Source organism: Neomonachus schauinslandi, chromosome 16 (genome assembly GCF_002201575.2).
Source record: "Neomonachus schauinslandi chromosome 16, ASM220157v2, whole genome shotgun sequence".
Classification (NCBI taxonomy): domain Eukaryota; kingdom Metazoa; phylum Chordata; class Mammalia; order Carnivora; family Phocidae; genus Neomonachus; species Neomonachus schauinslandi.
Window position 1 is genome coordinate 40,615,016 of NC_058418.1, and position 24,504 is coordinate 40,639,519.

Sequence of the window (24,504 nt, forward strand, 5' to 3'; positions counted from 1 at the left end):
TGAGGGCAGGGGTTGATGGCATTTGAGATGACAGAGGCTGTGGGCATACCACAGACATCCTGAAACGGTCTCAGGGGTCCAGAATGCAGAGAGGAACACCCCAACCGAGTCGGAGGGGTTCCTTTCTGCAGAAACCAGTTGTGTGGAGGGAAGAGTATTATTACCCGAACTCAGAAACATAAATACATTTTAAATAAAAAGACTGGAAGGAAACCTGATAAAAAATGTTACTGTAACAGCAAAACCAAGAATGACTGTAGCTGTAATGACAACATAAATAATAGTAGCTATTCTCATTTTCTGAGGGCCAGGGATGTGCCAACCCCTACGCTAAGTAAGGGCTTTGCTCTTATTATCTAAGTTAATCCCCACAATGTGCTCTTCTCTTGGCCGCGGTAGCCAGTGGCCTTCGGGGTGAGCTCTATAAATGAGGTTGGTTTTTGCCAGGTCTGCAGCTTCCCTGGAGGTGGACGGACAAGCCCTCAGCCCAATACACAGGGCATGCTGTGCTCCCCCCGTAGGCCATGCTGGGTGTCAGAGGGTGGGGCTGGCCCCCAGGGGCGGCCTTCCAGGAGCCAGCCAGGCCCACTGAACTGACCCCAGCCCCCACTTGGCCCTACTCCTATAGGCGTTGGGGCTTGAAATAGTGGCCGTTTGAGAGCTGACAATCAAAGGGCTGCTAAAAAAAGTCCCCTCAGTCTGGGCTCTGTCGCACACGGCTCTTAGGGCCTATTTTGGGGGAGAGGGTGCCGACGTGCCAATGGAAAATCCACGAGGCGGGAGTCTCCAGGGTGGGGAACCTGTGTGCCTCTCTCTCCCCATCCTGGCGGCCCACCCTAGCGTCCGTGCGCGCACACGTGCACACACACATCCGCAGCCCTCGGCCCGAATTCCTACCTACTGGACTTTGTCGTTCTTACAACAGCTTAGGAAAGGGATGAGGAAACTGAATCTCAGAGAGGGGAAGCAACTTGCACAAAGTCACACAGCCTAGACGTGGGCAGGACCGTGGCCAACTGGGCTTCTGCAGCTCACGATACAGTGCTCTCCCCCTAGAGGCAGCCCCCGCCTACGGCCTCACCCGGGAACCCAACACATTGTCTTCCGGGGCATCAGAAACTCCGGGGTCGTGTAGTATGGTTGGGACTGGGTAGGAAGCTGAGGATGACCTGCGGGTCATAGGAAGTCCCACTGGAAGTCCCACTTCTGATGGGACCTTGCCTGGCTGTGGGAGAGACAGATGCCGCAAGCCTTGTCCCAAGTGAGCCCATCCCCCCATCCAGTCCATGTGACCATCTCATTGCCCCCTACCCAGGCCCCCAAAGCCTGGCAGCCCCTGCCAAGTTTCCAGAGAATGTGTCAGATAAGGGACTGGTGCTTATGACTCCCTCCCACCCAGCCACTATCTTTGACCCTGCGGCCACCGCTAAGTAGGTAAGAATAGCAACAGCCCTTGCGACTGGGCATGCACACGGGGACAACACAGCGACATCTTCAGGCAAGTACCAGGCCCCCTGCGCTGGCAGTTCTGCCCCATCCGGCTCCCGCACCATCCTGGGCCTGAAGTCCCACAGCATCTTAGGAGACAGCACCAGGCCTGGTCCTCTGCCTCTCCTGCCTCAGTGGATGGGCTCTGGAAGGCAGCACGCCACCTTGTTGAGGCCTGTCCTGAAGCCTGCCCTCCACTGAGGAGCTGTGTGACCTGGAGCTGCTCACTTGTCCCTTTCTGGGTCCAGAAGCAGGACGAGGTGGCACAGCGGCCCGCTAAAGCCTGGCAAACATCCAGCAAGGCCTCTCCTGGGGCTGGAGCCCCTCGTTGTCCTGGTAACCACAGCCGGGCCTGGCTATCAAATACTCCCGCGAACTCTGACCCTTTGACTTCCCAAACAGCGGGGATGTGGACAGGGTAAGGCTGTGGGAGTCCCTGGGATATGATCACAAGGTAGGGCGGCATGTTGTGACTGAGTCCCCTCTGTGAGGCTCCCTGTGACACTCCTGTGGGTGCTCCACTCTGTCGCACGAGCGTGTGAGGGTGGCGGCATCACTCAGAGGAAGAGGCTGTTGCCATAGGACCCAGGGTGAGCGTCACCGTGACACCCAGAGTGGGGAGATGGAGGGAGCTTTGTGTCCAAGTTCCTGAGTCACTGCGATACCTGGGGGGGAAGCAACCCTCTCCCGCCCCCACCACCACGTCAGTGGCCCCTGAAGCTCCCACAGCCTGACTCACTGCATGGCTCAGACCCGGCCCCGGCCTCTCCCCCAGCTTCCTCAGCCCTCTGCTCCCAGCCCCCTTGACCTCCTCATCTTCCTGTCGAGCTACCTCCTGTCAGCTTCACTCCCCACCAAACGCCACTGATCCAAGTGGTCTTGGGGAGAGGGATGCTAGGGCAGGGGAGGAAGGGAGGGGCTGGTGTGAGTTCCTGGCACACTCACACACTGTGACACCATGCAGACCAGACTTTAATATGAACTTACACACCCACAAACACACACATACACACACCACACACACACCTGCACGTGTGTGCGCCTGATGGAGTGACAGGGTGGCCAAGGGGTCTACAAGCTCAGTCTCTCAACACTAGCCCTGCCAGGTAGGCCCCCATAACCCTTGACATCCTTTGGGTCCTCCCAAATCTCTTAGGTCCTCTCATTAGAAACACGTGATCCCACAGCAGCAGGACCTCTGGAGGTGTGATCAGAGGAAGAACTTCCCTGAGGCCCAAGCTAGAGTCCTGGGGTGGGTACAGGTAGGTATGGTTGAGATGGAGGTCCCCGGACTGTTTCTTTGTGAGTGAGGGCCGGACCGACCTCTGGGCCTCTCCCTTCGAGAGCCCTAATCTCTGGGGCTGGAAAAAGTTTAAAAATATCCTCATGTTTACATTCTTTCCAAGCCCGCCTCCCAATCCTCAGTGCTGGGTCCCTTTGATCTGGCCCAGTGCCTCTGAAAGGGGCCTGGGAGGGGGGAGCATGAGCTCCCCACTGGGGCAGACCCTGTGACTCCCTGAAGCTCCAGACTAGTCTGAACCCTGTGAGACCCCTCAACAACCCCCCAGAGAGAGCTTTAGAGCTGGCAAGGAGCCAAGGCCAGAGGGGGTGTCTTGCCCAGGGTCACCCAACAGGGCCATGTGGGGGCTAGAGTTGGGGCTCCCCTTCATACTCCCTCCCGAACACCTGGGCCTCATGGGGCCCAGGGGAATGTGGGAGTAGGTGGCTATAGGCGTCTGCAGTGGATACCTCGACAGTCTGTGCACCCGGGAAAGCCACGTGTACTCAACTCCCGCTGTGTGCCCAGAGCTGTGCTAAACACATTTTGTGGGGATCATCTCATGTAGTCCTCTCAACAACTCCACTTTAGTGAGGCCCATTTTATTAACAAGTAAACCAAGGCTCAGAGAGGTGAAGTGATTCATCTGGGAACACACCGCAAAGATGAGGCAGAGCGTGGATCCACACTGAGCCACCAGTTATTCCTCACCTTGCCTTAGCAGCTAGGCCCTGCCTGCAGAATGAGGCCTGCCTCCTCAGTGTAATCTCTACTAGCACTCACTGAGCCATGGCCAGGTCCACAAACCAGTGCTGTCTCTGTGTTTCTCTCCCTCTGGGACCCAGGAGGAGCCATGCCCCCTCTCTGACCCTCACTTTCCTCTATAGAATAGGCTGCGGATCATGGAGAGGCTTATGTCCACAGACTCAGGAAAAGTGAGCCTGTGTCCCTGGGGATTATGTACCTTAGGGTCAGCGCCAGAACTGACACCATCAGAGGGTGGCCTGGGGCCTGGAGGCCAAAGAAAAAAAGCCCTCAAACTGGGGCAGGTGCCTTAATTTGCCCTGTCAACATCCACTCTTTCCTTTGTTGGTACCCCACCGATCTGCTTACCAACCCATCCACCTATCCGCCCATTTACCCATTTACAATCCACCAACCTGCCCTCCCATCCACTCATTCACTCATCCACCCACCTACCCATCTACCTATCCATCCATCCAGAATAAAGACCCAGAGAGTGGGGTGATGACCAGGGTCCCAGCTCAGATGCTACATCCCACCAGCTGGCTGGACTTGGGAAGGTCCCTTCACCTCTTCGTGATTCACTTTCCCAATTTTACAAGAAGGAGCTGGCCTGACGATCTAAGGCCCTTCTCAGGGATCTCATGGGAGCCGAGGCCGCTGAAGGCTGTGGACACTTGGGGAGAAGTAATTCTAACCTTGGCCAGACAGTCCCACCTTGTCTGCTTCCAAGACTCTCAGCTGCAGCCCTTAACCTCTCTGAACTTCAAGAAACTCACTGGCAAACGGGGCCAGTAACCCTGCCCTCACAGGTTGGTGGGAAGATTAGATGAGATGCCACCTTTGAAGAGCTTTGCACCCTGGAGATTTCTAAGTGGATGCAGGCTGAGTAGAGGATCTTGGGAGAGGGACAGGAAGCTCTGCTTGGACTGCAGTAGTCCGCAGAACCTCACGTGTGTGTGTGTGTGTGTGTGTGTGTGTGTGTGCTGGGCCCAGGATGGCGGGGCTGGCCTCAGAGTTCAGCCCGGGGCTGGGGATCCTCTGTGAGTCTCTCAGACTCTTCAGGCCAGCCAGGATGCCCACCCCATCTCTCTTGGTTGAGCTTGGCCCCCATCCCACAGAATCTGCCAGGAGCGGAGAGATTATCTCCTAAAAATAGGGCCTGGGCCGCACAGAGGTTGTTTTTCTCCCTTCCCCGTGATTTACCATCATCAGCTCAAGGTGCCTGGGACAGCAAGTCCCACCCTGGCTCCCTAGAGACGGTTGGGATGGGTGCATGGAGGATCAGCATGCGTCTGGGGTCAGTCAAGGGTCAGGGATTGGAGGTCGGCCTGGAGGTGTGGTCAGGGCTCAGCAGGGCGCCAGGGCCATGGCTTAATCTTGGGTCAGGGGAAGGGGTTCACTCGGGGCAGGGGCAGCTCCAGGGTGAGCCATGGGGGTTCCTGTCTGTCTGAGTGATTCCTCTTCTCTGACTTTCTGTAGACCCCACCCCCCACGCACTCACCATCCTGTATATGAAACCCGGAGGTGTGCTAGGGCCTATGCTAGGGCAAAGGGACCCATCCCCAACCTCACCTGTCCTGTTCCAGCCCTATTAGACCCTCACAATTCCTGTGCATACCCCTCTTAAGACTATGGGACCTCTGCTCAGCCACGTGCAGGTGACTCACAGATAGAGCAGTGGTGCGCACATAAGCACAGGACATAGACTCACAGGTGCCCTCCCCTAGCAAAAATGTCCAGGAAATCAGAATGCACTCGAAAGGACACCCTCCTCAACCGTCACCTAGTCAGAGTGGACCCATCCAGGGTCTGCAGCCGTGGTCTCCAAATGCCCATAGAAATGACCCACCCTGCTCCAACCTCAAGTTCTCACCAAGAACCGACATGATGCCCCCATGTCCCTCCTTCGTAGGGGACCCAGGCTTGTCCCTCAAGCCCCTAGGCCCTTTCTGCACAGCAGGAGATGGGAAAGGAATGAAGGAGGACATGGGTAATGCACACACGCACAGGACTCTGAGATGCAGGCACAGCCCACGCCCTGCTCTCTGAGGCTTTATTGGTGGACAAACGTGGCCCCATTTGGAGCACTCCCATGGGCAGCCCATAAAGTCAGTGTTCAGGCTCTACAGACTTGTCTGGTGATGCTGACTCCACCCGAGGGCCGGTGAAGGGGCTCCTACTCTGTCCTAGCTCCCGGCGATCGGCAGTGCTGGGCCCTCTCCCAGGGGACTCAGATGGAGGTAGAGGCCAAGCTCCCAGCTGGGGCTGCCTGGACCATTCAAACCGCCGCCTTCAGGGGCATGCTGTCCACTGGCTGATTTAGGTCCTTCTTCCTCGCCAGGGTCAAGTGAGTGAAGATGAGGATGAGGAAGATGCCTGAGGGGCCCAAGAGGGATGGATCAGCTCTCAGAAGGAGCCATGTGACTTGTCCACCACCGTGCTATTGGTATTGATTTAATAAGGAAACAAGGTTTCCTAGACAGCATCTGCAACGCCAGGTGAGTATGACTGTGGTCCTGGGGCCAGAAGAAGCCTGACTGTTTGGCCTGCAGCTCTCCAGAACACCCCAGCCTCCAAAGCCCCCTTCTCTGGGGAACGGTTCAATGCTAGTCATCTGGGAAACAGTGAGCTATTCCCATGGACTCTGACAAAAAGGCACATGGTAGCATTGTGCTAGAACTAACAACAACAACAAAAAACAGCCAGAGAAAAATCTAGAGGGCCAAAGAAATCAAGGGGATAAAGAGGGAGGCTTGGACTAAAGGGATTAGGCTGGAAAGACCTGGGCTCTGCCACATTCTGGCTGTGTGACCTTAGGCAAGTCACTTAACCTCTCTGAGCCTCAGGGATCTCATCTGGAAAATGGGGAGATGCCACAGTCTACCTCACAAGGTTGTGGGGGGGATTCAATGTGACAGTCCTAAATTACACAGTCAATGTATAATAATGTAACAGTAAATACTGTCATCAGTGATGATGACGAGTAGAATAGTACGAAGCAGGAGCATGATGACTAGGAGAGTCGTGGGGTTCCTTCTCCAGCCCTGGGGAACACCGTGGGATAGGGCACTGTGCACCTGGAGACTATCACTCCAACCATCCTTCACCCTCCCCCACTCAAGAGCCCAACATCCATTACCTATCGCCATCAAGGTGCCCACGAGGATGCCCACTGCCGACAGCTTCGTGGGCATGCCCTTCATGCGGCCCACCTTGCGCATGCACTGCCCCTCCACGTTGCAGCGACACACAATCACTGGGGGGACAGGGGGCAGGAGAGGAAGGTGCAGGCGGTGGGGGAGGGCTCTCGAGCCGCTGGGAGGCTCCAGCGCAGCCGGCTAATACACACGTTGGGGCACACATGTGTATTTATGTGTGTGCGGCACTCCTCTCTGTGCGTGCCTCTGTGCGCAGGCATCTGTGTGCCTGGCCACGCATGCGCAGGCACGCACGCGCATCTGTAGCCCCCGTGACCCTGCAGGCGCGTGTCCCCAGCCCCTCCCCCTGCACGGCAGCGGCTCCCTGGGGAACTGCAGGCACACAGTGCCCTGGCCTCACCTCGGATCCGGAGCTGCCACGTCCGGGCATTGTGGCTGACGACTACGGGCACTGCGTGCTCACGTGGCTCCACCCAGTGCAGGGCCAGGGTGAGGTAGGCATGGGAACCTGTGGGACCGTGAGCAATGACCAGAGCCCCTAGCCTGGACAGACCCGAGGCCCAGCCCCATCTCACTTCTGAGAGCCCCACTGCCTCCCGCCTTGGCCACAGTGTCCCGCATTTCCCCACCACACACCGTTGAGAGCCTGGAGGTGCCAATCCCGCTGTACCGTAGGGTTGGGGCCCAGGGCAAAGCTGTAGGGGCCATGCCCCCCGGCCAGGCCAGGGTCCTCGCCGGGTCCACTGATAACCACGCCATGGTCCTGGCGGGGTGTGCAGAGGTGTCGGGCGGGTACGGGGTGCAGGGTGGGGGCCCAGGCAGCCGGGGCCTTCAGAAAGTGGATCACGAGGATTGCAGAGGTGCTCAGTGCCGGCTCATCTGCAGAGGAAGTGCTGAGCTAGCCCCAGGTGGAGATCTCACCCTGCTGAGTCTCTGCCACACCTGCTCTACTCCACCCCTCCTCCCCATCCCCAGCAGCATCCTCGCACCTGTCTCTTGCTCACAGTGCACTTGCCCCCTTCACTATCCAAGCGGCTGCCAGACCTTTCTGTGCCTTTCCAGATGCCAGGCTTGCCCTCACTGCCCCACCCCCTCCCCACCCACTGGTATCAGGGCCCGACAATGTGGCGATGCCCTGATTTGGGGGCGCTCACTTTTGCTGGGTCTGTCGTGCACCACAGGACAGTCCAGCCCAGAGCTGAGACCCGCCTCCCTGACATACCCACCCCGGGGCCAGCTTTTCATCCGGTCAGTGTGGCATTCAGAGTCCTCCATACCTGGCTTCAGTGTCCCACTCAGGCTCCCGTCCTGCCTCGCCTGCCACAGACACAGCCCCAGTACTCCTTCCACCTGCCTGGCCCCGCAGCCTCTGCTCCTGGCCTATGTCTGAAGCCAACACCTGAGAGGCCCTCCAGGGCCAAGGGGCAGGGCTGGAGGATTTTAAGTGTCCAGTGAGGAGCGTGGTCTGAGAGGGGAAGCAGACGCCAGGCGTCCCAGAGACCGACATTGGCCCCGGCCCTCATCCCTCTTTCCTGCCTGGGGCAGAGTGGATGCCAGGAAGGACCCTGGGAAGGAAGCTCAGCCCTGCCCATCTCTCTGTCTGCCCGAGGCTTACTCTCCCTCCCAGAGGCCCCACCACTGCCCGGCCATACCTTCATACTGGGCCTCCACGAGCACTGTGTACATGTCCCCAGGCTGGGCGCCTTGCAGGGGCCGGGCTGTGTGCACCTCCCCAGAGACCTCCTTGATGCAGAGCCAGCCCTCTGAGTCATTGACCAGGGAGAACCTGAGGCCCAAAGAAGACGGGGGGGAGGGGGCAGGGAGGCACTGGGACCATATATGGGGTCTTACTCAGAGACCCCCCCAGGGCCGTGTGACCTGCTCAAGTTCCACATCCTCTCTGTCACTCGGGGTGGCCAGTTTCTCTCCCCAGCTTTAGGGACTCGTTGAGGGACAGGGCTTGAATCACGGATACTGTGGGGGGTGGGGAGATATCAGAGCCCGGGGGGCCTGACTCAACTCCGCTAGTCTCAGGTCACCCCATAAAGGGACAGGATTGGGCCAGGGAAGAGCCCTTGTGCTGCAGTCTGGGTGAGGGATGGGGGAGGGCCCATTAGGACAGCATGGGAGGCAGCATCTGAACTTGCATGGAGTCCTAACTCTCCTCTCCATGCCCTATCCAACTCATCTAGCTCTGACCCACCCGCAAGTCACAACCTTGGCATTAGCCATGGTTTGAGGAACATTCCAGAACATAGATAATGTGAGTCCCCTCTGAGGCCCTGGGGGTCATCCCTGGGGAGCAGAGGAGGTCCAGTGCAGCTAAGGGCTGGGCGTCTGGCTCACCTGAGGGGACTGCTTCCGGGGTCTGAGGGTTGGACGGTCAGCAGGAGGGAGCCAGCTGGGGTGCTGACTGGAATGCTGGCCTCATAGCTCTCCTGGTCCAACTTGGGGGGTGGCACCAGCTTTTCCACCAGCACAGTCACTGTGGCTGTGGCTCCAGGGCCTGGGCCTGGCCCCACCAATTCTGTCACGCTCCGAACCACTACCACCAACTTGTGGCTTGAAGCTGCCTCATAGCTGAGGTTCTAGAACCAATGGGGTCTGGGTCACTGTTTGGACCAGGGGGTGGCACCCTGGTGCATGCACGTGGGTATATATGTGCCCCTTCCCCAGCCCCTTACCTTGAGGAGTCGGAGTTGGACATGACTGGAGTCTGGTTCCCAATCGAGGCCGAAGGTCCCCTCCACATCCCCCGCCTCAATGGCAAAGTCCATGAGGCGGAAGGCAGGCTCAAGGTCAGCATCAGTGGCCATGAGCGTGGCCACCAGAGTCCCTGGCTCTGCGTTCTCAGGGAGGCTTACAGGCTCAATCTGGAGAGATGGGGACAGGCCATGAGCCGCTCATCAGTGCCTTCCCAAGATCTCCTCCCCTGTTCCTGCTTACCTGGGAGACGGTGAACTCGGGGGCATGGTCATTGACGTCTGTGATTGTGACAGCAACCTCACATGTGCTGCTGAGGCCTGAGGCAGGACAGGGCGTGTTGGAGAGACCAGGAAAGGACCAGAGAGGGAGAGAGCCCGGGTCACCGCCGGGCACTTACCGCCCTCAGCTCCTCCTCGGTCAGCAGCCATCACCTGAAGCAGGATGTTCTGGCCAGCTCGGAGGGGGGCATCCCCCAGTGTCACACTGCCTGAGGTGAAGTCCAGCTCGAAGGCTCTTCCGTCTGCTCCCTCCTCAGGCTCAGGGCTCAACAGCTGATACACAATGTGGGAATTGGGAGAACCAGGGGCATCCATGTCCTCTGCCAACAGCCTAGTCACCTTGGTGCCTGTGAAGACAGCACCCACCTGGGTGGGACCATAGGCCAGTCTGGAGGCCTCCCTGCACCCATTCCTCTTTTGTGCTGGACCGAACCTGAGCTCGTGTGGAGGAGGGGCCCATCTCAGAGAAGAGCAAAATGGGATGGGTCATAAGGACTTCAACCCTCCCGCATCCCCTAACAAGGCCCATAGCCCACCTGGGGGGCTGAGCTCAGGAATGCTGACTGGGGAGTCATGTAGGAGGCAGACAGGCGCATTGTCGTTCTCATCCATCACTACCACACGCAGCTCCAGAGGTTCTGTGTAGTCCTCACCGCGGGTATTCCGAGCCTGCACCTGGAGCAGGTACTGAAGTGGGCAGTGGGGGGCTTCAGATGAAGGCCAAGGGCAGTTCCAGCCTGGCCCAGGTCTGAGTTCCCTTCTGGTGGCCAGTTCCAGCTCTTCTGGGTGCTCTTCCACTGCCTCAGTGCCTGTGGGGGATGCGACACCCCCAGAAGCCAACCAGACCGTGACCAGGCACCCCTCAGCCTGCCCTCCCGGCTTCCCCCTCACCTCACCTCAGCCTGGGCTTCTCGGTCCAGCTCCTGGGTCACGTAAAGTTTCCCCTCTGCATCCACATCAAAGGGTCCAGAAGGCTGGCTCTCCAGGTGATAATGTATATCTCCCCCACTCCAGCGTACCTGGCAGTGGAACACAGAATGAGGGCACCCTGGGATGAGGGCCAGGAGTAGCCCATGTCAGCTCTTCTGCCTCAACTCTTCCTGGGTGGGGAGCCTGGCTCCCTGCTGCTGTGGGACCTCAGGCAAGTTGCTCTCCTCCCTGGGGCCCAGGTAGGGTCCTTTGGTTTGGGACACTTGTTGATGTAGCAAGTCCCTGGTGGCCCTGGTCCAAGGCTGGTCCCTGGCCAAAGTGCCTGAATGACCAGGTTGTGTTATTCTCTGCCCTCTTGGGCTGGGCCTGCCCCCAGGGCATTCCTCGAGGAGGTCTGAGACATTCCAAGCCCAGGTGACAATCCCCATGGCAGCAGGGAGGTGGCAGCTGTTCTCCCTAGGGAAGCCTGGGGCAGGGGCAGGTCAGGGCCCAGAGCCACGCTGGCCAGAGGAGAGCAGGTGAGGGGCTATGGGCCTGGTCCCAGGGCCTTGGACACTGTACTCCATGATGGGAACTGATGGGGACAGTAGAGGGAGGAACATAGGTAGGGGAGGAGCAGGGGTCAAGTTGGGCCTCAGCCCAACCCCCCAAATCTTGAGACTCAGTCCCAGCTGTACCAGCCACGGGACTACTTCAACCACTGACAGCCACTCACTTACCTGGGCCATGTGGTGTGGGTATGGAACTTGGAGATTCTCGGCCAGGTGGACAGGATCTAGGGGCACCCAGGTGTTCTCTACTATGGAGACATCTACAGTGGCTGTGGCCTGGTGGCCTGAAGCCTGGTCACCCATGTCCTTGACCTGTACCAATAGCTGGTAGGATCCTTCTTCAGCCTGGTCTAGGCTGGTGCTTCCTAGAAGGGGCAGGGTGGTCAGCTGGCAGGAGTCCAGGGCATCCTTCTCAGCAAGGTAACAAATACAAAGCCAAGCATATGGCAGGTGTTTAGGATGCCCTCTGGGCCCAAGGGCAAGAAGTGCTTTTAGCACCAGAGTGAGACCCAAGCAGGACTTGAAAGTTTGCAAAGTCATTTCTATAGCTATCCACACAATGAATGGCTGATGGACTGGATGACTAGGATGAGGGGAGGGGTCCATGGGTGGATGGGGAGATGAGTAGATGACCAGCTGGATGAATGGATGGTTGACTAGGTAAATGGATGGGGAGTTGGGTGTGTGGATGGGTTACTTTGGGTAGGTATTTGAATAGATGGGCTGCATATGGGGCTGGGTGGTAGATGGGTGAATGGGTGACTGGCTGGTAGGTGTATGGTTAGCTTTGCTTCCCATCTCCATCCTGTGCCTCTGGTCTGAACTCCCAGGTCCAGCTCTCCCTTACAATCAGTCCAGAGGTGTCCCAGCAACATCCTAGGCTATAACCCCTCAGGACTCTCCTATCCTTGACCCTTAGGCTTGGGTGTCCAGAGTGTAGGGCTGAGGCTATTCCGTTCATACCATTTTTTCTCCCCATGAATGCTTCAAGCCTTTTGCCTTGCCGCTCTCCACCTAGAATACTCTTTCTTCTTCATCTCTCGAGCTTCAACCTATCCTACTATTACAGCTCACAGGCCGCCTTCCCCAGCTTTCCCTGACCCTCTCCCCTCATCACACCCAGCTTAGGCTCACCCTCAGGGCTGAGGGCCAGAGCCCCCAGCCGAGGCTCCAGCTGGAACATGTCTGGGGAAGGCTGGGCTGGGGCCTGGTTCAGGATGTAGAATCGGAGATCTGAGTTGGCTGTGCCTGGCTCATCCTCGTCCAAAGCCTCAAGGAATAGGAAGGGGATGCCTGGCATGTGTGGAGAGGGCAAACCTTAAGGGGTGCAGGGGGTGGGGAGAATTTCCCATGCCTCCCCCATCTCTCCCTGGTACTTCCTTCCATATCCGTCATCATATCGGGACGCTGGAGGTGAGCCACAGATTAGAAAGGAGGACAGGGAGTACTGAGGGGACTCAGTACTCAGTTTGCAGGGGAGCAAACTGAGGCCAAGAGTGGATGGGACTGGAGGACTCTCAGTGGGGTGGGGGCAACGAGATGGGACAGAAGTGGGAGGGGGCAGCTTGGACCCTGGCTGCCCTGTCCTTATGCTGATGGTCAGCCATCCCTTTACTCTCTGTTCTCTCCTCAGGGCCCACCTGACCTGTCGCTCGCTGGTGGCCCTGGGCACTCACCGGGCCTGGTGCCCTGGCTGAGCTGAACTCTGTAGAGGGACTGAGAGAAGTGGGGCACCTGGTCATTCTCATCCTTCACCCGCACAAGCACAGGCCGCGGGCCCCACAAGACGCGTCCGTCCTCAGTCTCCAGGGCGACCTGGCAGGGAAGGCTCGTCAGCACCCTGGCCCACCTCCACCATTCTCCCCGACATCGGGCCCAGTCATACCTGTAGCCGGTACTCCGCTTGTTCTTCTCGGTCCAGGGCCCTGGTCACCAGCAAGAAGCCAGACTCTGGATCCACAGCAAAGGGGCCCTCAGCTGCCACGCTTGGGGTCCCCGACAGCACAATCTCGCCCTCAGTCTCCTCAGGGGGCAGTGGCAGCTGTGAGGGAGAGCAGAGGTAAAGGCAGTGGGAGCTACCCCTGGGGGATGCCCCTTCACCCAATGGCCCCATTTTATATGTGGGGAAACTGAGGCTCAGAGAAGGCTAGCACTTGCCTGAAGTCACACAGCCAGTAAATCACAGGACCAACAGTCAAAGCCAGCACTCTTTCCCCTGTACTTGATGCTCCCCAGTACTCCCCGCCCTCCCTTCTAAGCCCAAAACCCCACGACCAATAGTTTATTAAAACTCTACTTTCTTCTGGAATTGAAATTGTGTTAGTCACTCACACTATATCACATACTGTCCAGAAAGCAGGATTGAAAGAAAGGCAGAGCAAGAAAGAGAGAGAAATGCTGGACGTGGGGGAAGTGCGACCTGGGGGGAGGGCAGCCCACCCAGCTCTTAGGCTCACCTTGATCAGGTACAAGGGGAAATTTCCACCATAGTTTTCTGGGACTTCCACATACAGTTCTGCAGGCTGGACCTCGGGGAAAACCTGGGGGGAGGACTCTCACCTTGTCTCCAGGCTTTGCCTTCCTGTCACGGGTGCCCGACCAGGACGGGGAATTTCTGCCCCTTCCATGGGCCTGGCCATACCTTAGCCCATCCACCCTCTGGCCTTTGACCTCCTGATCCCACAGGAGGTCTATAGCCAGCTCTGCACACCCTCCCACAGCTAGTCCCTTCCATGGTCAGTGCGGCTGGTCCAGGTGGAATGGGAGAGAAGGGCGCCAACCCCCAAGGCCAGGATCCGAAGGGGACGAGTGGGGCCCAGCTCACCTGGGCTACAGAGAGGCAAAACAGCAACAGCCAGACAGGCACCATGGTCAGGACGGGCCTGAGGGACGTGGCAGGAAGGATCCAGCCAGATCAGCGGGCAAGGGCTCCCTCCCACTACTCTCCTCCTAGAGAGTATCCCTCCCTTCATCCCCACTCAGCCCAAGCCATGGCTTCCCCAGGCCCCACAGGGGGCAACTGTGCCTTCTTCAGTGGGACCTCTGCTACCTGTCACTATGGGAAAGGCAGTCAAGCCTCCTCCTGTCCCCTGTCCTTCTATACTCTCAGAGCTGCCCCTCCCCATCTCACCCATTTGGACATTGCCCTCCACCCACTCCCATCCTTGTCCCCTGCCTCGGTCTATTCCATACCAGTAGCCAGAGGGACCTCACGACAGACTGGCCTCCTCTTCCTCCCCTTAGAGGAGCCTGTGACTCCCCACCTCCTGCAGGGTTGAAGGGCATCCAGCTCCTCAACCAGGCCCACCCAGGCCCCTAGGCCCAGCCATCCTGCCTCTGGTTCTTGCCGCCACAAGGATCTCCATGGGAGTTTCACTTCCACACCTCTGGCTCCTTGCTGACATAGCCTCCCCAGCCTGTACAGAGATCCTAAAGTGGTAATTGCCCAGCAGCCCCAAATGTCACAAAAGTCTGAAGCTGAAAAGACCCTGATGACCCTGAGGGTCACTTCCTGCAGCCGCCTCATGTTGTAGGCAAAGCCTGAAGGGCAAGGCCTGACCAAGGTCACACAGGACTTGACCGTAGGACAATTCCTCCTGGAACAGAGGACCTTGGGCCCTGTTTTTCCACCCACTGCCATCCTTCAGACACAGAGTCCCCTCGGGGCAGGAACCCTGCCCTCCTCTTGGGATTTGCCAGCCCTCAGCTTGGAGCTGGGCATGCACAGCATGGACAACCACTCCAGCCACTCCTGGGAATTCTTCCCTGAACAAGGGCTGGACAGGCCAATGTTTTTCCTTCCCCTACCACCAACCCCAGCCTCAGCCCTGCTCACCCCTCCACTCCAGGGCCCTCACCCTCCGGTGCCTAAGGCGGGCTCCCTTGGTCCAGCTGCCTGGAGAGAGGGCTCTTTCTCCAGGGAGCGCTGGCCAGGCCGGGATGGGTGGGGTGGGGTAGGGCAGGGCGGACACTTGAGCAGGTAGGCGGTCCAGCCATGCTTGCTCAGGAGAGGAAAACACCACTGGGCCTACAGCAGCAGGCCTGGCCCTGCCCAGCCCCCCAAGTTACTCATTGACTTTGGAAAGCTGGGGGCTGCTCAGCATCCGTGACTGCCAGCCCCGGGAGGTGGGGAAATCATTGGCCTGGCACTTCTCCCGTTCCTATACAGCCCAGTGGGGACTTCTTGGGCCTCTGGGCTTGGACATTACTTCTTTTTCTGTGGTTCCAGACTCGATCCCACTTCTGGGAGCATCTGCAGCTCTACCTTGGTCCACTCTGTTCCTTTTGTCTGGAATGCCCTTCCCTCCCTTCATCTGTCTGGTGAGCACCTACTCAGACTTCAGTACTCAGCTCAAATATTCCTTTCTCCAGGAAACCTTCCCTGGGCTCCCAGGCTTGTTCAGGATTCTTTTCTGGGAATACCCTCTATGCCATGCCATGTGCTATACCTCTATCAAGGCAGAAAAGACACCAGATTGTCATTGTCTATCTCTCCCATCAGACTGGGACCCCTCCAGGGCAGGTCTCAGGGACCCAGTCATGACCTTGCCCTCACTTGGCCCTGACAGCTTCTCACTGGATCAAAAACAAGGAGCTAGAGGTTGCACATGAAGGATAAATGAGCATGACCTGAACTGGGTATTTGTGGCTCCAGACCACCCAACAGTGGGACCAGTAGGTGGGGGCACAGAAGCCCGTGAGATCCCCTGAGGCTCCCAGAGGGCTCACCCTGGCTGCTGGCACGGAAAGGGCTGGGACAGCGGACTGTCCCGTGCCTCTGAGAGGGAAGAGCAGATTGAGCCAGCTCAGGTGACCTTGAGGGAATCACAGGGCTTGCCAGAGACCCCTCCCCCACCGAAGGCAGCCAAGTGGAGCCAGGAGAAGCTTCTGGGGCCTGGGAGTCCACGACCAGGGGTGTGTGGGGGAAGGGTCAGGGATCCTGTTGCCAGTCCATCCTTGTCCTCGGAGTTTCCCATGGTCTTCCCTGAGTCCTTCTCACCGCATATCTGGAGGATGGGCGGGGACGCCTCACCCGCCTCCAGCCTTGTCTGCCACAAGCCCAGCGCCTGCCTCAGGGTCACTCAGGCACCCCAGGCACCCCAGCCTGGAGCAGGGCACTGTGGGGTTGTTGAAGGGATCTCCCGTGTGTTGAGCTCCTATACTATGCACCCAGCACTGCTCTAAGCACATGCCTTCGGTATTCCCCCAGCTCCACTTGGAAGGGGCACTGTCCCCATGTCGCATACTAGGGCACAGAGATGCTGAGTGGCTTGCCCAGGGTCACACAGCCAATAAGTAGCGGGGCCGGGAAGGCCTGGATTCTTCTTCAGGCCTCAGGATGTTCACCTGCTCTGAGAAAACCATGCCTTCCACATGCCTCTAAATGCCTTCCACATGCCTCTAAGTATGTTGCAGGGTGGGAGTGGGGAGCGGCAGCAGCTTTGAGCAGTTAACACTGCCCTGGGGGGCATGTGGGTGAGTCAAGACAGGTCCTGCACATTCAGAAGTGGCCCTGACACCTTCTGCCATTGAACAACTGCAATCAGTGTTCTAACCAGGTTGCAAGAGCTCCTAGGGGCCTGTGGAATAAAGGAATTGAACCAATGAAGGAGATGTATAGACCCTTGCCCAGAACTCAGAAACTGTCCCAGGCCTCGCCACAGGCTGCTTTCAGGCTCTGGAGACCAGCAGACTTATATACCAGTCCCTACTCAGCCACTTCTACCTGTGTGACCTCAACTTCTTCGGTTCCCCATCTGCCATTGCCAAACAGAGATAGATACTCCTTCCCCAAACACCGTAGGGCAAGTGCCAGCAGTCACCTGTGTCTGGTGTCGGTGGCGGGGAGACAGGCACAGCCCCAGCCATCAGCAAACATACACACATTCCCACACAAATACAAAGCCTCTCCTTCTAGGCAGGGAGGGCTCCGGGAGGGGTTCCCGCCAAGACCATGTCAGCCAATGCTGAGCACGGGAGGCTCTGGCCCGGCCCCTCCCAGAGGAGACAACAGTGAGGCCCTTGCTCCGTGGCCCAGCCCCAGACACTGGCCTCCTCCTTTCCCAGCCAGGGAGTCTCAGAAATCTTCCACAGCTACCCCACCTCAGCAACTTTCCAGCCCCTCGGGAGGAGGCAGGATGGAGACACCAGCCCAGAAGTCAGACCCAGTGTTTTTGTTTGGCCATGAGATCTGGGGCAGGCCATGGTCCCTCAGACAGACTCAGTTTTCCTTACATACAGTGGGGTGGCTGAACCCTTAATCAGCTGGGCAATGCCAGGCCCCAGTGCAAGAGAAAGATCTGGGAGGGGCTTTTGTCTCCTCCTGCTGCTTGGCTGTCCAATCAGGCCACGACCCACACCTGCCCCTCTGGTCCATCTGGCTAGATCGGAGCCCAAATATTAGGACAGTCAAGGCCGCACACTAGGGTAGGGCAGTGAGGCCCATCCCTCCACCTCAGGAACGCTTCCTGCTCTTACAGCCCCCTATCGGGAGGAAACACAAAGTCAACAGCCCTGATCTATCAGGAAATAGTCTTTATTACAAAAATTTGCATGTAAACAAATAACCACTGCACTGAACAGCCTCCCTCCAGAGCATGCACACCCCAAGTGTGGAGAAAGCTAGAGTCCTGTCCCCACACACAGGCCTGCCCCACGGGCTGGGCTCGGGCCACTACTGGGGACACACCCTGGCCTGTACATGCATCGCCGAGGGCCCAGCCCTTGATGGCCACTGGGAGCTGCCCGGGCAGCACTGTCTATCTGTCCATGACCATGAGGTGGGGTGTGCCCTGAGGCACCCAGGGCAGGTGGCTGGGCCAGCCCACCAATCTGCCCATTTGTATGCACAACGCAGTATGTGCCTGTGGAGTCTAGAGCACAGAGAGATCGTGGCAGGACTTGGACTTGGCACGAAAGGCCATCTTGCGGCTGTTGCGTGCTACGATGCGGCCCAAGAAACGCTTTGCCTTCTTGCCAAGACTCTCTCGCCGCCGGGTACCCGCTTGTCGACGTGCGTTGGCCTCTTTGCTGTCCCTGCGCAGGCGTATCTGGCGCACAACACCCTCGAACAAGGCCTGGACATTGTGGTGCAACGCCGCGGAGGTCTCAATAAACTTGCAGTCGAAGACCACAGCACAGGCCCGGCCCTCTGGTGGGGACAGGCACATGGCAGTGAAATAAAGGGGGGGGGGAGGAGCCCACTCAGACTCTAGCCACCCCGTAGCAGCTACCACTCAGGAATCTGGGGACCAGGGGAGGAGCTCTGGGGGGTCCCCAGAAACACTGACCCCAGCTCCTGTACAGAGGATCCAAGGCATTGCTGGGTCACCCAACTGGCAGAATGTGCCCACCTTGAAGGAGTTCACAAAGGCTTACAAGAGGAAACTCATTTATTGAAATAATTTGAAGCCTGATATTTAAATGGAAATGCTGAAGCAGTCAACACAAGAGAAGGAGAGCTTTGTTGGGCACCTTAGTATTTCATGGTTTGAGGTTATAATGAATAACCAGTGAAACTGGGAGGAGGATGTCACTGAGTCACTGCTAGGTTCCTCTGAGGGACTCCGTTCCGGGGGCCACAGAGGAGAATGCTGAGCTGAAGAGGAGCAGATCCTCCCCAGGGTCAAGCCCACGCCGAGACCGGCCCCGGCCCTGAATCCACACTCTGACCTCCTAGCCCAGTTCCCTGCACTCTCCTCACTCCTCATCTGTCAGGCCAGGGCCAAAGGGTGCAGGAGAGGAGGGTCCTGAGGTGGCCCAGCTCAGTGCCCAGCAGCTTCTTCCTCCCCAGAGCATCTGATCCTTCCCCCAGGCCTCTCAGCCCGCTGCGAGTCCCGTGGGAGGGCAGCAGCTTTCCCCCCTCTCCCCCTCAGGTTTTCTTCCTGAACATTTTTAGCCACTTATGATCCCCAGGGACCTGAGCTGAGCCAAGACTGAATGGACCACAGCCCAGCCAGGATGTCCCTCCCTTTCCGACCCACTCCCTGCTCACCATCCAAGGAGACCTCTCGAGAGCGCACCAGGTCGCTCTTGTTGCCCACTAGGATAATGGGCACGTCGTCCATCTGCCGTGCCCGCCGCAGCTGGACCCGCAGCTCTGAGGCTTTCTCGAAGCTTCCCTTATCTGTCACTGAGTACACGATGACGTACGCATCCCCCATAGCCATGCAGTGACCAGGTAGCCAGTGGCTGCTATCCTGGGGAACACATACACATGCATATCTACCAACAGTTCTCATGCCCGGGCTACAAGGCTGCCCCTCTAAGCAGGCCGCTATACCCAGGTCACCCCTCCCACCCTGGCCTGGGTCTCAGCCTGCAGCCTACCTGCTCCCAAATGTCATAGACCATGAGTGATGCCTCTTCTCCATCCACCACGATGGACCGATCATATGTGTGCCCTAGGCAGGAGACTAGTAGTCAGGTGATCTGCTGGCTGCCAAAAGCCACCCTCCCACACCATGTGCCAGGTTTCCTGTTTTGGCCACACCCTCCATCTCCACCCTAGAGCCCCCCTAACCTTTCCCTCCACTGATGGCCACTATGTGACAACAGAAGTGACAGGGCCAAGAAGCGGGCCGTACAGGGTGTGGTGTGTCTGACCCTCACCTAGACACCGCTTCCCCAAGCTGACAATGTCCTGGGTTGCCACTCCTGCATTCCCCGCCCTCCTGTTGCGTGGGCCCCAGGGTAGCTCTGACCACAGTAGCCTGAGTTAGAATAGTGACTGTCACATTCTTTGGGAGCCTTGGTCACCTAGGGCTCTTCTAGAAACGCCCTCTGGCTGTGTTCCTGCCAGTCCTGGCAGGGAGGGATGTCCTATCCCCATCCTACAGGTATGGCCTGGGCCTTCTACTCTGGGCATTTCTTCCCCTACCAAGGGCTGGAGATCCCTTCTCCCTTAGTTTCCCCATCTGTGAAATGGGTAGGTAGAGGTATGATTCTGAAAGTGCCTTCAGAATCCCATGGTATGTGCCGCTTTTAATCCAGGTCCCCCAGCTCTGTAGCCCTCAGTCCTGCCCTGGCATCTCCCCTCCCTTGAATAGTCGCAGCCCCTCACCTGCGGCCTCTGCTTCAGGCCCATCCTCGACACCACCGAAGATGCGCGCCAGAGCGCTCTTGCCCACACCAGGCGCCCCCAGCAGCAGCACCTTGTAAACGCTGTCGTCTGAGTCGCTGCCCCCTGAGCTGAGCGACTCGGAGGAGCCCTCGGGCCAGTCGAGCGTCGCACCCTGGGCCCCGGTCCCGGCCCCGGCCGCTGCCAGAGCGCCCGGAGTCAGCGCCGCCTGCAGGTCGCGCTCGTCCACCGGCATGCTTCGGCGGTGCAGCGGGGGCGCCGGGCCCCACGGTGTGCTGCCCCGACGGCGCTCGCGCTCCCGGGCCCCGCCGCGGCTCCCGCCCGCTCCGCTGCCGCCGCCATTCAGAGTCATGGCGCCCGACGCCGTCTGGGGAACGGGAGTGGGGACGGCAGGGTCAGCCGCCGTGCAGACCGTGTGGGAGGCTGGACCCCCGGGCGCGCCTGCCCGACGCCGGGGTCAGGCCCGACGCTCGGGCCGAGGACCTGCCGCAGTCCCCTCCCGGCCGTGGAGGTCCTGGCGCCCTGACTCGTGAGCCACCCTCCCGACTCGTCCATCCGCACCCCGGACGGACGGTGCGACCACCCGCACCCCGGGCCGCCAGGACACTCACCCAACCGCACACGGACACGGTCCGAAGTAGGTTCCAGGCCCGGATACAGTCCACTCGCAGACCCTGGCTCGGACACCCGACGCTGCCGCAGCCGCCGCCTCCTCAGTCCGCTCTGGGTCCCGGCTCCAGAGCTGCCTATTTAAGCGCCTGCCCGCCCCCGCCCCCACCCCCGCGCTCGCCCACGTCCCCGCTGCTGCGGGGGCTGACGTGTCGGTCCGCCTCCCCCTCGGGGGAATCCCCCGCCCCCCTCCCAGGACCTCGCACCCACCCACCGAGACCCCGCCCCACCCGACTGGGCAGACAAAGCCCGGGTCTGAGCGCGTGCGGTGGGAGGCAGGGACGGAGGGACCAGGAGGGGGTTGGACTAGGTTGAATGGTGTGGGGGAGGGGTTTGGAGTTGGGGGTACCATCCTGGGTGGGGTCAAGGGGGAAAGCCGGACTAGCCAACTGTGCCAGCTCCTCTCTGGGGAAGAATTAGTTCTGGCCCTTTAACAGTGAATTCTCCCTTTGCTCTCCCCCAGCCCTGGCCTGTTGCCCAAGCAAGCCGAGGGATACAGGCTGGACAGACTTCACCCTTCTCTGTTCAGGACACCCACTCCCCACAGGCCCATATATGAGCTAGAACTGAAGGGTCCTAAATCTGGGCTTCTGGCCTTGGTGCCAAGTCCTCCCTATTCCCCTCCCTGCCCTGGGGAGTTGAAGGTTCTACCTGATGAGGCTGTCCTTCAGGGTGAGGGTTAGTGTCACCATGGGAGCCTCTGGGGACACGTGGAGAGCTTTCTGGGGGAGGGGATGAAGGAAGGGAGGTGTTCTGGCAGTGTATTGCAGGTAGGGGTGCATGCTTGGTTTTGGGGGAGGGAATATAGGCCCAGAGAAGGGAAAGGATGAACTCAGCACCGCCTCACCTCCCAGCACCCTCCAGACAGCTGCCAGCAACTCTGCTAAAAATACCTGGTCCTGGCCCTTCCTGGCCCTCCCTGGCCCTTCTGCTCCTGGCCTTTCCGCTCCCGATCATTCTGCTCCTGGGCTGGAGGTTGCTCAAAGCTGGGGAAATCTTGGCAGACAGGTGTCAGATGGCAGCAAGAGTGGCTAGGGGTGGGACTGGACCAGAGTCAGGGCCGGATCCAACTGCTGTAAGAGTCTTCAACGTCTCTCTCCTTCCCTTTCGCCCCAGATGGGCCTGTAGTTCAGGGCATATGCAGTGCCTGGAAGTTCAGACTCCCATCTAGGAGGGGCATAGGTGTAGAGTACAGTTTGGGTCAGGGCTGGGGCTGGTGGATGGGATGAGCCACCATTTGGTGCCCCCACTGCCCAGAGCTCACCCACTCCTTAGAACTAGGGTGGATGCCAAGGCAAGAGGGGAGGAGATATAATGGGGGAGCTTGGTTTCTAGACCTGTCTCTGCCTCCAGGCTCCTGGGTCTTGCCTCCTCTCCCAGCCTCAGGGTGCCCAGCTATAAAATGACCTGTTCCCTCCTTCATTCATGTCTAAGATGTGTGAGGATTGGGGGCAGGCAGGCTATGAAGTACTTTGTGACAGGGATCTGCTATCAGACTCTGACGTTTGATTGTGATGAGTGTGGCGAGGGTGGGGGCGCCCATTCAGGGCGCAGGTGACATCACCGATGGAGATCCTGGTGGGCTGTTGTAGGTTGCCATGGAGACCTGGGTGGGGTTTTCTGGCGCTCTATCAGTTTCCTTGGTAACAGCTGAGAGGGCCTTGGAGTGAGGAGGGCCTGGCTAGGTAAGTATGAGGGGGTTCATGCAGGACCCTCTGGTCTTGAGGTCCTCAAAGTAGGCAGCAGCTAGACTGAGGGGTGTCCTGGCCGCTTGTGTCCTTCCCATGGCCCCGGGGTCTTGGGGGCCTGGGCAATCCCAGACTGGCTCCAGCTTACTGGATGAGATCCAGTGGCCAAAAGGGAGTTGTGGGTGGAGCCTCCTGCCAGGAAACGCGTCTCAAGAGCCAGCAAACCACTTCCCATCAGGAATCCTGGCCTGGGCTGTTTGTGAGCCCTCCTACCCACCTCAGATACGATCTTACCCCTGAAAATAAACCCTGAATGTCCAGCAGAAGGTAGGTATGTGGTGTAGCTGTGACCCTTCCCAGCAGGAGCCATGCAAGAAATTAGGGCTGGGTTTCCCCTCCAGTAATCTGAACCCTTGATTTAAGCAATGTTTCTTCATTGCCAAGTAAACTGCATCCACATGGGGCCAGTCAGGCCCCAGGCATTCCCCATAGGCCAGATGCACTCACCACAAGTGGGGTATGGCCAGGGGCCCCAGGAGCCAAGACCAGGACATGACCTTGAGACATCCCCACTCCCACTACTGGTCCTCCCAGCTCTTGGGCTGAGCTTGGTTACCCAGAAGGAGCAAACTGAGTCTGGAACACACCTAAGACAGCCCAGCCTTCAAATCCCAGCTCTGCCACTTGCTAGCTGTTTCACCTCTGCCCATTTATCTTGGGTAAGCCTCAGTTTCCTCCTGTGTAGAACAGGGATAATGTCTGTATGGCAGTTGTTATAATATATAAAAAACATGAAATGCAGAGGTAAAATGGTTGGCACAGCCCTGGCATATAGTCATATCTCAGTAAGAACACTTTTACCATCCCTGTTTGGACGGGACAGGTTGAGTGAATCTGTGGCCCCCTCCTGCTTCTTCTTTCCTGCTTCTGTTCCATTCTCTCCAAAACAGTGGTCTGCCCAGGAGAGGGGCATTGCAGATACCCTTCCCCTCCCCTCCATACCCACCTTCCCTCTGTGGGACCCCACACCTTTCCCTCTCCCTCCAGTAGCAAAAGGTTGCAAAGGGAACTTGGCTGGGTTTCAGTATTCCCAGCTCTCCTCACACAACAGCCCCTATGCCCCAGTTCCTTTGTTCTAAGGCTCATTTCATTCAAGGGCACCTGGCTGGCTCAGTCAGTAAAGCATGCGACTCTTGATCTTGGAGTCTTGAGTTTGAGCCCCACACTGGGCGTGGAGCCTACTTAACAAACAAAGTAAAAAATAAAAATAAATAAATAAGGCTCAATTCATTCATTCATCTCACTGACCTGTACTTAGTACCTACTGTGTGTCAGGCCCTTGTGCTGTGGGCATGATAATAAGCACAAACTGACATAGCTGGGCATGTTCATACATGTAATCTAATCCCTGGGCCAATCTCTCCAGCTATGATTTGTTGTTCCAGTTTTGTAGACATGGTAACCAAAGCCTGAGAAGTCACAGGCCAGAAATAGCAGAGCCAGACACACCTGACAGAGGGCTTCAGAGACCTCAAACCTCACCCCGATCTCATACCCATGTACAAACAGCTGGAGTTCCAGAAAGTTCCCTGGGCACTAGCCCAGGATTCACAGATGGTGTCCCTGCAGGCAGCCAGAGGCCACGCACAGATGAGTCAAGACTGACAAGGGGACTATCTGATATGCCAGCTGTGACAGGAGCAGCTTGATGTCCCTTGCCCACCAAGGCCTGGCTGCCAGGAGGGCTAGCCGAATGACTCAGTGACACCTACCTCCCCCATGACCTCCCACCCCCAGCTGAACACAGACACCACAGACACCTTAGACAGATTGGGGTTGGCAGGGCAGAGGTACATACATGGTGAAGCCCACAGCTGGATACAGGTGGTTGGGAATGCTCCTTGAGCCCAAGGGGCTCTGGTTGGTCACCT

General features: G+C 58.2%; 2 protein-coding genes across 3 annotated transcripts; both read right to left on the reverse strand.

The window, feature by feature from the left end:
• Positions 1 to 5,522: 5,522 nt before the first annotated feature.
• CDH16 (cadherin 16) lies at positions 5,523 to 15,062 on the reverse strand. Of its 2 annotated transcripts, XM_021704048.1 has the most exons (18): positions 14,995 to 15,062; positions 13,962 to 14,019; positions 13,594 to 13,677; positions 13,023 to 13,178; positions 12,814 to 12,952; positions 12,272 to 12,430; positions 11,306 to 11,502; positions 10,553 to 10,675; positions 10,193 to 10,343; positions 9,776 to 10,003; positions 9,619 to 9,695; positions 9,357 to 9,545; positions 9,019 to 9,260; positions 8,325 to 8,458; positions 7,309 to 7,551; positions 7,073 to 7,180; positions 6,654 to 6,770; positions 5,523 to 5,890 (listed from the first exon to the last, which is right to left on the reverse strand). In XM_021704048.1, the coding sequence occupies exons 2-18, from the start codon at positions 14,004 to 14,006 to the stop codon at positions 5,793 to 5,795; spliced, it is 2,490 nt and encodes an 829-aa protein (XP_021559723.1). In that variant the 5' UTR covers positions 14,007 to 14,019; positions 14,995 to 15,062; the 3' UTR covers positions 5,523 to 5,792. The 2 variants fall into 2 exon arrangements, with proteins under 2 accessions (XP_021559723.1, XP_021559731.1); XM_021704056.1 differs by lacking the exons at positions 12,272 to 12,430; positions 14,995 to 15,062 and having other exon boundaries at positions 11,306 to 11,428; positions 12,872 to 12,952; positions 13,962 to 14,006.
• A 2,596-nt stretch (positions 15,063 to 17,658) lies between these two features.
• Positions 17,659 to 20,920, reverse strand: RRAD (RRAD, Ras related glycolysis inhibitor and calcium channel regulator). The gene is made up of 5 exons (XM_021704036.1): positions 20,828 to 20,920; positions 20,199 to 20,583; positions 19,466 to 19,539; positions 19,131 to 19,335; positions 17,659 to 18,287 (listed from the first exon to the last, which is right to left on the reverse strand). The coding sequence occupies exons 2-5, from the start codon at positions 20,566 to 20,568 to the stop codon at positions 18,010 to 18,012; spliced, it is 927 nt and encodes a 308-aa protein (XP_021559711.1). The 5' UTR covers positions 20,569 to 20,583; positions 20,828 to 20,920; the 3' UTR covers positions 17,659 to 18,009.
• Positions 20,921 to 24,504: the final 3,584 nt, after the last annotated feature.